This window comes from Podarcis pityusensis, assembly GCF_964106645.2.
Source record: "Podarcis pityusensis genome assembly, chromosome: 6".
Lineage (NCBI taxonomy): Eukaryota > Metazoa > Chordata > Lepidosauria > Squamata > Lacertidae > Podarcis > Podarcis pityusensis.
In genome coordinates, this window is record NC_138030.1 from 22180752 (window position 1) to 22194938 (window position 14187).

Here is a 14187-nt window from a genome sequence, read left to right on the forward strand (position 1 = left end):
AGGTCCTATGGCAGCGTTTTCAAAGCTATCCATAAAGAAACGGGCCAGGTTGTTGCAATTAAGCAAGTTCCTGTTGAATCTGACTTGCAGGAGATCATTAAAGAGATATCCATAATGCAACAATGTGATAGGTAAGTGCAACTGGTCCGTATTTTCACTCACCGGTGGTGAGAGCCCCTCCCATCTATCATGAGTGCCCCCAAACTTCCAGCAAAAGCAGCATGCAGGAAATACATTTTACATGGTAGAGTGAGAAAAGAGGAGTGCAGTGCAGCCTTAATGTGGTTTAAATAAATCTATCAAAAGCTTTACTTGGAAAGTTTTTCTATTGAAATACTTGCATTTTTAAGACATGACAGCTCAAGAGCAGATGCCTCTTGCATTAAATTTAAAACTAATGGCCCTGAAAACTATTATCATACTGATTCTTTGCTATTGAAAAGATCCACCCTCATGTCAGTGCCTCTAGGGTCATTTTTAAGGATTACTGAGAATATATGGAGTGTGCTTTTGAAATGTGCCATATGACTATAAAGTAGTATGTGCTATATAGAAAGTAATACGAATATAATTGATAAAATGTGCTGCATATTAAGTAAAATGTCACTCCACTATAAGAGACATATGGTTCTGAAAACCAGTTGCTGGGAATCACAAGTGGGAAGATTGCTATTTCACTCAGTTTCTGCTTGTGAGCTTCTCATACGTATCTGGTTGGTTGCTGTGAGAATAGGATGCTGGACTAGATGGGCCAGTGGCTTGATGCCATAGGGATTTCCTTACATTTCATGCTGGTACAGTAGAACATTGCAGAGTTTGGCTGTTACCCTAACTAATGGCTGTTACCATTATTATGGTAACATCTCTCATATAATCCTTAGCTCTGGCAATGTTGGCTACTGCTTCAAAGGATATAGCTCTTCTTGCATGGTTTTATTTCCTTTTTAGTAGAGTATTGCCCAGCCACTGCAGACCAAATAAATCAAGCTCTTTCACTCTATCCAGTGAAATATCACTATGCACACTTCCGGCAGACGAATGAAATAGCAGAGCTATGGAAGGGGATTTCCTTTTTCCAAGTTTGTGCTTTTAATAGGACCCCACAATATTGTACTAAGTCTGATTTTCATTTTTGTAAATGCAAAATGTGTACTTCAGTGACACATCTTAATTTTTATTAGTCCTCATGTAGTCAAATACTATGGCAGCTATTTTAAGAACACGGACCTCTGGATTGTCATGGAATATTGCGGTGCCGGATCTGTGTCTGATATTATTCGACTGCGAAATAAAACGGTAGGTGTTCCTTCAGCATCTTCATAAATGTGTGATGTTCTGCAGACAAAAGCATCAAGTGCTAATAGGGCATTTTAATGTCTAGTGTTGAACTTGGCATTTTTTCTGTTATACTTTTGGTGTCTATTCAGGATGTTCCTCTTTTAGCAAGCTTTCTAAGTAGAGGTTTTTTATCTCAGCTGGTATCTGTTGGATTTGAATTGATTTTATATATGGTGATGGGGTGTGTGTGTGTGTGTGTGTGTGCGCGTGCGTGCACAAATGATTTAGCTGTTTTTATATACACATTTGTCTTGTGTATAGTTCTTGCTGTGTTGTAAATCACTTCGGGATGAGGTGCATCAGGAATGCTCTCGATAAAGGAAATGAAATTAAGTAAATAGCATTGTGTTTAAATCCTTTTGGTAATTAGCTTGATGTTTTCTTTGACTGACATAAGATGTTAAAGTACATAGTGTATTCCTTCTCATTGTTGCTTTTGAGATGGTAACAGCAGCCTGAGTCCATAGCCTCTCTACTGCCTCTTTCATGCCCCCAGGGTGTATACACCTTCTCAAGAAAGCATTGCATTTGCAGTTTTATTTGGCTGTTTGTATGCATGGTGGCTCTTGATTGTATTAGGAGGCAGCAGGATATGTCAGTTCTTAGTTATGGTACTTTAGAGCAGGAAAGAGGAACCTGTGACCCTCCAGATGTTGTCAGACTCTCAACTCCCACTTTCTCACTGTCCATTTTGTGTAGCAAACAATAATTTAGGGTGATGGAGTTTTGATGGAATCATCATAGTGTACAGGGAAACTGGGAGCCAATTTGACAAGGAAAGGGACAAGTTTTAGATACCAGTTCTCATATTGAGTCCCAATTATTCTGCATAAATAATAGTAGTAAGATGGATGGGACATTTGTATATTTATAATGGACACTGGCAGTCTCTCTTAGCAACAGTTAGTTGCTGGTATCGGTTAATGTAGTTAATTTCTTCCTTCAGTTGATGGAAGATGAAATCGCTACAATAATACAATCAACACTCAAAGGGCTGGAATACCTCCATTTCATGAGGAAAATACACCGTGACATCAAAGCTGGCAATATACTACTCAATACAGAAGGGCATGCTAAACTTGCGGATTTTGGGGTAGCAGGCCAACTCACAGTGAGTAAATATTGTCTATATACATTTTTCTGCTTGTGTTTCATTCAGTATTTCGTTTCCTGGAGCTGGTGCACATTAGCTGGCAGCCCCCCCACCCCATACGCCTTGGGAGGAGTAGGCAGAGCTACTACTTGAATGGTCTGTTTTGAAGCTGCTGCTACTATTGTTTACACAGATGCTGTGACTTATTCAGCCCTCACAAGATGCTGGTCCTTCTTCAGTCTGCATGTTTTGCTCTATGCTCCTGAGGGACTTGCATGGGGGCCATCAGCTAATATGGTGTAGCCATGGTGAAACTTACATTCTGTAATGTAGAAATAACGTCTATTTCATGAAACATAATCGGTTTCTGTTGGCTTAACTATGTTGGGGATTAGATTTCATTTGATTGTTACTGTTCTAACACATTTTAGATACGGAGAGCATGTGCTCTGGATAACCTCTCGGACAGTTGTTTCCAATCTGATGCCCGCCAGATATTGTGGACTACAAACTCCCCTCAGCCTTAGCCAACACAGACTGATGGGAGTTGTTATACAAAAGGTCTGAAGGGCATCAGATTAGTAAAGGCTAAGTTTGTTTGTTTTTTAATTGCTGCACTTCATTTTATGACTGGGTTCCCTTTCTTTTGTTAGGACACCATGGCAAAAAGGAACACTGTGATAGGAACTCCTTTTTGGATGGCACCTGAAGTGATTCAAGAAATCGGATACAATTGTCTAGCAGACATCTGGTCTTTGGGCATTACTGCCATTGAAATGGCGGAAGGAAAACCACCATATGCCGATATTCACCCGATGAGGGTAAGTGTTGGGTAACCAGACTTAACTGTGCAATCTCAACCATGTCTACCCACAAGTCCTGTTTTAATTCAATGGACATGTGAGAATCCAGATTCTTAAATACGCCATTGCATGATCTTATGGGTGCCCTGTCATGTGTTGAGGGAGTGGGGCAGCAGGGTTGCACATTGCTGCTTTTGCGTTCAACAGGTCTTGTGAGGGGCCTTACATGGAGGATGTGAACATCAGTGGGGGAGGGCCTAGCCCATGTGGCCCTGTAACCATGTCACACATTATTTTAATGTGTAGAGAAGGTTGTCTCAACACATCAATTGTTTGACCTTGCAGCACCAAACTAGCCTGTTCTCTTAACATCAGTTTCACAATGGGTGAAGGGAAACACTCCAAAGGAAAGGATAGTATAGTGATCTTGTATCAACAGATTGCCTAAGCAGATGCCAGCTTGCACAAACCTGTCTTTCCTTCAAATCCCCCCCTCCCCGAAAAAGCCTCTCCTTGGAGTCTGGGAGGAACTTCTGAACATTGCAGGTTTTGTCATACAGGAGCCTGCAGTTGGGGGGTGAGGGGGTTGCCTGAAATTGGATGGAAGAACCTTGCAAGAGTGGAGCTCCACCATTGCAAGATCTTCTGCTTGATTTCAGCTGATCCCTCCTTCCCACTGCAGCTCTCTACAACAGTGTTCTGTAAGCTTCACATAGAGACACTCACACACACTTCATGCCTTCTGAGACAGCATGGGTACATTGATCTTTTATACACTGGGATTGCTGGAGAATGGAGGCTTTTAACTGCCCCCCATTCCCAATACAACCAAAGTCACTAAGCTGATAAGTCTTTTCCTTGCCACCCAACTGATGGCTAATCGGCTGAGCAGTTGAGGAAAGTGGGCAGGGCTTCCTGGGGTTTTGGGGACTGCAAGGAAAGCTGCCAAAGGTTGTATGTAGTCCGGTTGTTCCATGAGAACAGCAGCATTTTGATTCTGAACCCAGCTTATGCAGAGTACAGTTTGAATACAATTGCAGTTAGCAGGCTTGAAAGATATACTCATATCCTCTGAATATGAAAAGCAGCACATAAGAAACAGTACAATGTATTGGTGGCTGCCACCAATTCCACTGGTGGAATTATGGTGGAGAATTATGATGGAGGTGGGTACTTCTCAGGGTTCCAGTTAGTGGCTTGGGGTCATCATTAGCCATCCCCTGTGCAACGCTGTCAAGAACTTTGGTCCACCCTTGCAAAATCTTTCTCAGTGTGGTCATTGTTTGATTTATACTTAAAATATATATATAAGGTCAACAGCAGGTAGAAAAAATATATACTTTGTTTGCAGGCAATTTTCATGATTCCAACAAATCCACCTCCAACATTCCGGAAGCCGGAACTCTGGTCAGACGAATTCACAGACTTTGTAAAGCAGTGTCTTGTGAAGTGTCCAGAAAAAAGAGCCACTGCCACGCAGCTGCTTCAGGTCAGTATCTGTTGGAATGTAAAGCAATAAATAAAATTATTTGTCTGTTGGAGAAATAGACAGGCAGTTTTCCTGTCTGTCCCCGGTCTCCCCTCCATTGTAGCAGTTTTGTTGCTGATCATCTTGTGCTTCTAAGTTTTAGATAGTAGAGTTGGATTGTAGTGCTTAAAAAATAAAGTATGTTGCTGCCTGGTGGGGGTTATCAGTAGGCAAAGTGAACACTGATCCAGGAATGCTTTGGGTATAGGATACTGTTTCTTGGGCAGGGGATTGGATTATATTTGATTCCTTATACCTCTGTGCTTGGTGATTGTGCAGCTGCTTTGTAAATATCAGGTCCTATGCATATTTACTCAGAAGCAACTCAGTTCATTGAGGCTTGCTCCCAAATTAACATTCAGGAAATTCCTATTTCCATAGTCAGGGGAGGCTTTGTGGAATCTTCTATATCGTAGCTGTCTGAACAATATGTACTGTTGCTGATAAAAAATGTGTATAGATCAGAACTAACATGCATACTTTCATATTCATATTAATTACTACTTTCCACCCATTTTGCAAAATTAAGCAGATCATTTGGCATTAATAGTCCTTTTTGTGTCCTAAGCTATTGAAGTGTTTACACATAACATAGTAGAAATGCATTTGCCTTGTAGATTGCATTGTTTGGGTAGGGCTGCCATGCTTGAATAAACTTGCATTACAAAATCAACAGAATTAAAAGGATTAACATAGCTCGGGGTTAAGATCTTTTGCTGCTACATGTTGTTCAAAGTTCATCGTTCTTAATGTGTCTTCTTTAGCATCCATTTGTAAAAAATGCCAAAGGAGTTTTCATCCTACGAGACCTGATTAATGAAGCAATGGATATTAAACTGAAAATTCAGGAAGCTCAACAGCGTGAGATGTATCATGATGATGAAGAAAATTCAGTGAGTGCTAAAACTACTTAACCATTGTCCTTCCTGTAGTAGCATTGCTCTGTACCCCTCTATTAGCTGTGTTGGCAGTTCATAATTTCTGTGTCAGTTTTTTAAAGTCTGCTTTCTGAAAAAATTACGCCCAAGTCCCTCAGTAGGTCAGTGGCCTTGGAACTAACCGCAGCTGGTGAAATATAGTGAGCAAGCAAGTCGACTTGAAATCTTCTTGCTTAAATGGAAAGGAAAGGCTCTACATCAATAGCAGAGTACATGTCGTGCATGCAGAAGGGTCCCAGGTTCAATACCTGTTATGTTTAAGTGTAGCAGAGTTGGGGCTCAACTTTGGCAGGTGGGCAGGGTCAGGTCTGTCATCTGATGTCAGAGAGGTCAGGTGATTGACAGGTTGGTTGCCTCTCCTGCCTGTCAGAGTTCAGCTGCACGATCAGCTGATCCAGTCACAACTTTACCAACCCCATACCTGACATCACACATGACAGTTGGAGTGGGTCAGGTGGGTGTGGTTTGGGGGAAATTGCCTCATGGGCCAAATGGGGGAAACCTTCTGGGTCACATTTGGTATGTGGGACATTTTCTATCCTTGAAATATATGGATCCTGGATGGCAGGGCTGGGAAAGCCCTTCTGCCTAAGACTGTGGAGAGCTACAGAAATGACCTTAAATTGCCCAAGTGGGTCAGAGTTGAGACCAGATGTGACTAGAGAAATAAACAGCTTTTTCAAACAGATATCAGAATGCATCAGCAGAAGATCAGTGAAATTATTTTCCAAATAAGCCACCCTTTACCCAGTGGTTTCCAGATACTTTGGGATATAGCTCTATAAAAATGCATAAACTGGAAATGCATGTTCTGCAAAAGCAGAGGAGAGACCTTCTGAATTTCTCTCTTGGCTATGGAGGAGGAAGAGAGGAAAGTGAGGAACAAGCAGCTTGCTGTAGCTTATTTGGGCTTGTTCACTTCACATTAGACTATTTTTTTTATTATGGAAGTAGTTTATGTATCCCCTTTCGGCGCCTCTAAGGTGGTTCGCAACAATAAAATGCAATCTTCTTGCAATATAGAAAAAACAGCAAGACTCTAAAAACAAAGGAAGTAGAAAACAGCCAACAAGGCTGTTATATACAGCTAAAAGTGTAGTGAAATACAGTTAGGCCTCAAATTATGTGGGGGCTACATTCTGGGGATTGCGCCTAAAGCCAAAATCACTTGTAGTCAAAACACATTGGGTTCAATGCTGGGTTGGATTGCCAAAGTCTTTTTTCCTGGATGTTTGGGAGCCACTGTTCTAGATCATACGTGTTGGCAAATTAAAAACATGCATCTGTTTAGAATCCCCGACGTCAAAGTTAAGAGGCAGTTTTGAACAAAAAGAAGTGTAATATTTTGCATAATTATTATTAACACTTCGACCCTGTCCTTCCTCCAAGGAACCTGACACAGCATACAAGCCCACTTTGTGGAAGGATTGCATAAGTTCAGGACTTCATCAAGTAATTTCACAGTTTTGTGTGGTGCTTCCTCTGCCAAAATGCTATCTGCTATCATAATCAGTATTTTGAAGGAAAATTTAAAATATTGGTTACAGGAAAGTGGAATCTCAGCATTACGATCTGTTGCTAAATTATGTAACATTTGTTTGCACTAATAATTTTACTTCAACTTCTAAAATTTCTGCAGTTAACTTTTTTTTGCAAAGCTTTTTAACATTCCTCTGTTGTTGCTGGTAATGTATAACTTGATTAAATAGCAGATTTCGATCTTCAAAGCTGTCTGTCCAATATTTGCTGTCCATTGAAAAGAAACTGTTACTAACTGATAACGAACTAGAATCAGATATGTAAACTAACATTACACACTCCTTTCAATTCTAATTGCATTGTCTTGGAGAAATACTGATACCTTGCTTAGTCTGGTTCACATTTTTATCTCTTGCATCTCTATTCAGGAAGAAGATGAAACTGACGCTAGGACCATGGTGCGGGCACAGGGACAAGAAACTGGTACAATCAGAGCTGCTTGTGGAATGAGTGATGGTATCAATACCATGATAGAATACAATGACACGTTAGAGTCACAACTGGGAACAATGGTCATAAATGCTGAAGATGAAGAAGATGAGGGTACAATGAAGAGTAAGTGCATTTTTCATTATAATAAAGTGCAGTCTTTTAAGCTTTAAAGCAATGTGATACCCTTCTTATGCCAGCAGTGACAGGGAACAAATTTTTGAATGGGTGTTTTGGAGAATTTTTCTCAGTTTGTAAACCTTTAGCTGAGTTCAGGCTCTTTACATTTAGATTTTACTCATATTGGGGGTTGTTGTTGGCACACACGCTCTTCCTCCAGAACGTACAAGGCAGTGGCAAAGTGTGGGGCGGTCTCTGGAACATGGCACCATCCAAGGTTTCAAGAAGTTCCTTCAGGTACAATTGGGGAAGAGAGTTGGTAAGAGGAGTGTTCAGACCCTATTGTGCTCCCGATGACATCATTGGGAGCATCATAGGGTTTCTGAGCTGATGTTAATGAGAAATGGAATGTAAATAGAATGTAGGTGAAGGACTGAGCAGAGAAACCATAAACATTCTTGTGGAATGACATAGGTCCAGGTGCTTATCACAAAGTGCTTGTCGCAAGAAACTAGTGGAAGGAGGGAGAGGGAAGGCTGAAAACCTTGAAGTCATGACATGTGCTTAAGCAGCAGAAGTCAGAAGCTTTCCCAAATATGGATGAGATCATGATTTGTGTACTGGTAGAAATAGGTGCACGGTTCAAATGTTGGCACACCATTTGCCCACTTCCATGGTGGGGCCATCCTGCTTGACTGACACTGGAGTCCGGATTCTTGACTGGCTGCCTAGGCTACCCTAGGGAATTTAACCCCAGTATTTCCTAGAGACTAATTTTCTTGGAAACCATTTCCTAATTCTTGGGGAAACTGCTTGGCAAACTCTTCTCAGAGTTGAGAAGCGGGGAGCTTGCCCATTACATTTGCCACAGGGGGGAAAATGTTCTATTTAAACTAAGGGGACTTTGCAAAGCCATTTGTGACGTGGCGTTAGAGGAGAAAGCGACGTGTCCAAGCCCTTGGGTTGCCTAACCATGTCTTAAGTCTCAGATGATAAATATTCTTCCATGCAGGAAAAAAAGCTTAAATTGTGATCCACTGTTCTGGTGCATTGTGAGTGGCAGGAGGCTGGACAGGATGGAAAAGAGAAAATGAACTTTGTTCAGCTATGTACTAAGAAGAAGCCTCTTCCTGTAAATGGAAAAGGGAAGTGATTTGCATTAATAGAATCAGTCGCATGAAACGATGCAAGAACACGAATTGCTTAGGATATAATGTCTATGTGGCCTAGCTATTCTTGAGTCAGCAAGTGCCTGGTGTTTGATGGAATTCAGAGGATTGTCCTCTTGCCCCCTGTGCAGCTGGCCGGAATGATTGTTGAATCTATATGGGCCATACAGGCGTTTGTGATTATGATATGCCAGTTGGTTGCATGTTAGAGTAATAACGAGAATGCAGGCAGCTGCTGTTCTGACATACTGTTGGTTTTCCTAGATTGTATTCACTCATATACTTGAATTACTAGTAATTGCTACTTTGGCATGGCATCCTTATAATCAAGGATTGTTCTTTCAATCAAAAACAAGTTTGACTTGTTTGTAACATAAAGCAAGCTAGCTGTGATACCTGCTTACTATGATGTGACCAGTGAAAACTGACCTCTGTGAATCTAAGAAAATAATGTTTAAAAAATGTATTTTTCATTTGTGTTCTTTGAATTTGGGCTGAGTCTGCTTCATTGTTAGGCTGTGATATTACAGCATGGTCTACATCCAGGTGTAGGTTATAGAAAATGAAAGTTCAGCTGTCTATTTTTGTCTCATTGTGGTTCTTCATTCTACTGAAAAATGCTCCTTTCCACCACTGGAGGGAGCATAACATGAGAAATGAAACTTTCATAGAATTGTACAGTTGGAAGGGACCACGAGGTTATTCAACTGAACAGTGTTTTGCAAAAACCATTTTATTGAGTACATGCAGTATACATTGCAGTGTCTCTCTACCTTCTGTGGTAGTCAGGTCCTGGAAGTAGAAAGCAGATGTTTCCATTTAGCTGTAGTCTCTAAAACCTATGTTAAAGCACACAAATAAGTGCAGTTATGCTGGGGCTGTGGAGCAAAGCGGAGCAGTTGATATCACCAACTTCTGTTTCTTAAATAGCTTTATACTAACAATATTAATAAACTAAGCATGCTATTTTATAGCCTATACTTAAGCTTAGACCACACATGAGGTGCTAGAATGCTCTTCGCTACTTCAGGCTTCAAATGGTGGGTACTGTGTTTTTAATGTTCCCCCTTCACAAATGCCCAGCAAAATTAAGCAAGCAAGCAACCCCCCACCCCTACCCCCAAAAAAGCAGATAAGAAAGGTTCTAGCCTACCTACTTGCAGGATTTATTTTTAAGCATAAAGGTACAGTGGTGCCCCGCAAGACGAATGCCTCGCAAGACGAAAAACTCGCTAGACGAAAGGGTTTTGCGTTTTTTGAGTTGTTCCGCAAGACGAATTTCCCTATGGGCTTGCTTCACGAGACGAAACGGCTTGCGAGTTCTTGCGAGTTTGTTTCCTTTTTCTTAAAGCCGCTAAGCCGCTAATAGCCGTGCTTCGCAAGACGAAAATACCGCAAGACGAAGAGACTCGCGGAACAGATTAATTTCGTCTTGCGAGGCACCACTGTACATTTAAAATGTATTTCCCTTTCCCCACTTGCCATTAGTCCATTCTACTACTTTGTGATCCGATCATTTCTTTCCCACAGTCTTATTTTATATAATGTTTGCCAAAAGCAAACATTCTCAGAAACACCCCACCCCACCCTCGCACTACATATATGAGTCTGGTGACTTCTGTTTCAGTGTACAGGCGGCGCAACGGCAGCAGGAGGCCCCATTAGCTAAAGTGGTGCTTCAGGTTAAGAACAGTTTCAGGTTAAGAACAGACCTCCAGAATGAATTAAGTTCTTAAACCGAGGTACCACTGTATCTGAAGAAGTGTGCATGCACATGAAAGCTTATACCTAGAACAAACTTAGTTGGTCTCTAAAGTGCTACAGGACTATTTTTTAATTTTTTATTTTGACAGCGTCAGACCAACACCTACCTGAATCTGAACATTTAAAGTACATACTACAGAGCAAAGGGGGCAGTTAAGTGTTGTGGGGAGGCTCAGAGGATTCATGGGTGCCAGGGGAAGCTTCAGGGACACCCATTACATCCATGAATGCCATTTTGGTGACCCTAGACATATAGGATGTCTATCCTATCTCACTTCTAAATGCTGCAGGTAGGTTGGTGTGGGGTTTAGTATGGAGATTAAAATGCTGCCTCTTAGTCTGATTTGCTGTTTTAAGCTGCATGTGAGCCAATTGTATTGGGTTGTGAATTTTACTGCAGCAGTTTTAAGTTTGTGTTTAAATACCTGAGATTGAAAACTTTGCAAAAAGAAAAATAACCTGTGAAGAAATGTTCTTGATGGAACATGTTGCTAAAGTCCATGACATTGACAACATTTAACCAAAAGAGGGTGCTCTTTCACAGCTTTTAATGGAAAACTTGAGTTGTGAAAGGGTAGAGTGTTCTTCTTCCACCTGAACACTTGTTTTCTCCCTTAGCAATGTTGATAAGGAACATTAAAAACAGATATTAAAGACACTGAGGTCCAGCGCCGAGGGTCTTCTGGTGGTTCCCTAATTGCGAGAAGCGAAGTTGCAGGGAACTAGGCAGAGGGCCTTCTCGATAGTGGCGCCTGCCCTGTGGAACACCCTCCCATCAGATGTCAAAGAAATAAACAGCTAACTGACTTTTAGAAGACATCTGTTTAGGGAAGTTTTTAATATTTGATGAATTACTGTTTTTTAATCTTTCGTTGGAAGCCAGCCAGTGGCTGGGGAAACCCAGCCAGATGGGCAGGGTATAAATATAATATATTATTATTATTATTATTATTATTATTATTATTACTACTACTACTACAGTAGAGTACAGTATCTTCTCATGAGGGCCACTTCACACATCTGAGAGTGCCCATAAAATATGTGTGAATTGGACTTCTCTGGAAATGGGTGTATCCTACAGCCACCCATCAGGTAACTTCTTCTGTGGGTTCCTGTTGAGCACCCACTTGTTGGCTAACCTGGATTAGCTGTCATGTAGTGTGTGGATTGGCTCTAAGAAATTCAACAGGCAGGTAATTCACCAGGCAGGTAAATGCTCACTATACAGTCACTGTACATGGGTTCACCTAGCTAGCCTATATGAAATGATGTTGCCGCTTGATATTTTGTAGTCTGCCTCCTGTCGCTTTAAAACAACACCAAGTGGAGATGTTACAAGTCATTGCCCAGCTTTACCAAACATGCAGAAACAAAAACGTTGCCATGCAGGTAGATCTTGTTCAGGGTTCTGGCTAGTGCGCCAGAGGTGCTATCTTCTAGGATAGGCAATCCGCCCTTGGGTCAGGCAGTCAGTCTTCCATGCCTCTTTAGGGTTTCTTTCTTAAGTTTTCTTGTATAGGCAACCCCTGTTTTAGGCACGATGGATATGTGCACAATTGCTCACGCGCTCACAGTGCCGAACCCAGAAGTGACGTCAGCTCTGTTTTTTCAGGACTCATGCAAGGCCCATCAAAGCCAACCAGAAGTGGTAAGAATACCTGTGTCGCTATGTCTGCTGTAAAGCAGACATTACATTCTTCCTGGATTCAGAGGCACAGAGTGGAGCTGGCTCCATTTACACAGGCTGTTAGAACTATAATGCATACCTGTGCACACCTAAGTCTCCCTCAGTATGTGAAATGCTGGGAGAATAAAAGCCTTGTGAGCTGTTACTACCCCAGCAAGGAGTAGTAGTAAGAATGGGAGACAAAGAGGCCACTCATCGACCCACACAGAGTGCAGAGGGACCTATAGGCTAGGGAAATATGGAACTGAGGGAGTAACAGATGGGAGTTGTAGGGGCACCTGTGATTATGTGCAGAGAAGCAGAGATGTTACTGCTCTGGTGTGCAAAGGGAATGGTTTAACAAAGCAACTTAAATAGGGCACTGTCCTCTCTGAGAAGCAATGCTGTGAATTCTTTAAGCTGGAAATGCTTTGGGTGGAAACCTGAACCTCTTGTATGTAAAGTGTGCTTTGCCACTGAGTTGGTTGTAGCCCTTTCCATCACAACTGTTCCAACAAAACAGTCTGGTGAACGTTCCTTATTAAAATTGCTTTAAAACAGCTTTGGGCTCGTACTCAAGCCTCGCACAGCTTGTTACCTTTGCCGTATTAATTTTTCTTGGTATAATTGTTTCTTGGCAAGGTGACCTGTGCCATATTCAGTCTGCGGAGTCTGTATGTGCTATGCCCCACTAAATTGCTTCAAGTGCTCTGTTTTTCACCTTATCACTCCTACAGTAATGTTCCTTTCACATTCAGTTAAATTGATTTAGCTGTAAAAATTCATCAGCCTTGTGTAACAGTCTTTTGGGGAAATAGTTTTTAATAATCAGTATAACTAAATGGTATTTTAAATGCAATGGAATTGAGGTCATTAATATCATCAAAGTGGTCCGTATTTCATGACTGGCGTTAACAACTGTAGGAAGGAATTGGCTGGATCTTAACAATATTTTTTTTAAAAAAAAAATATTCAAGTACCATAGAGCAGAATTTTCTACAACATTTTTTTCCCTTGGAATGCTGTGTGAAACACTGGAGTGTAAGTTTTTGCATTCTGCATTCAAAAATGATTCCTCTGTGTCCTATTGCTCCAGTTCATACTTCAGTGTACTGTGGCAAGGATTTTCCTGCAGCAACATTGCATCATTTGTTGGCATACTGTGGCATCTGCTCACGGTAGGGAATTCGGCATGTCTGATCTGTTGGGTAGTCAAGAGATTGGATTGGCCTTTTGTGTTCTGATAAAATGATGCAGAAGCGCTCTTGGAAACCTTTTTATTTCTGCCTGCATGAATAGGAGTATCCTAGAGCTACAATTCAGAAAGCCGATAGCACCCCATACCTGAAGGAGTGCCTCCTCCCAAATCAGCCTGCCCGTTTTGTAAAATCATCTGCTGAGGCTTATCTCTATGTACTTTTTCCATCAAAGTACGAACAGCCCCTATAAGGGAGAGGTAATTCTAGGCGGTTGCATCTGTTTATGAAATGCCCTCTGCAGAAGCACCAACACTGCAATCTGTTGGGTACCAAGCAAAAACATAATTTTTATCAATCAATGGATTTTAGTGTGCGGGAGGGGGCAGAGTTAAGATCTAGGTTATATTGGCTTTTCGGGCCTTTATCAGTAAGCCTTCTAGATTACATCAAATGTCTACTTTATCTTGTTCAGCATCCTGTTCCCTACAGTGGCCAGCTGGATCCAATTGGGGCATGAAGCCAGAAACCCCTGCCCCCCAATCATTGTTCCCCAGCATCTGATACCCATTGGCACATTACCTCTGAACACAGAGGATCCCTG

General features: G+C 41.5%; 1 protein-coding gene across 2 annotated transcripts in view; it reads left to right on the top strand.

The window, feature by feature from the left end:
- STK4 (serine/threonine kinase 4) overlaps window positions 1-14187 on the top strand; it is a 59881-nt gene that overhangs the window by 8968 nt on the left and 36726 nt on the right. For both annotated transcript variants that reach the window (XM_081011336.1, XM_081011335.1), the window contains exons 3-9: window positions 3-131; window positions 1182-1296; window positions 2285-2449; window positions 3085-3252; window positions 4586-4723; window positions 5527-5655; window positions 7608-7794. In XM_081011336.1, coding sequence (XP_080867462.1) covers window positions 3-131; window positions 1182-1296; window positions 2285-2449; window positions 3085-3252; window positions 4586-4723; window positions 5527-5655; window positions 7608-7794 — 1031 coding nt within the window. The remainder of the gene's footprint in view (window positions 1-2; window positions 132-1181; window positions 1297-2284; window positions 2450-3084; window positions 3253-4585; window positions 4724-5526; window positions 5656-7607; window positions 7795-14187) is intronic.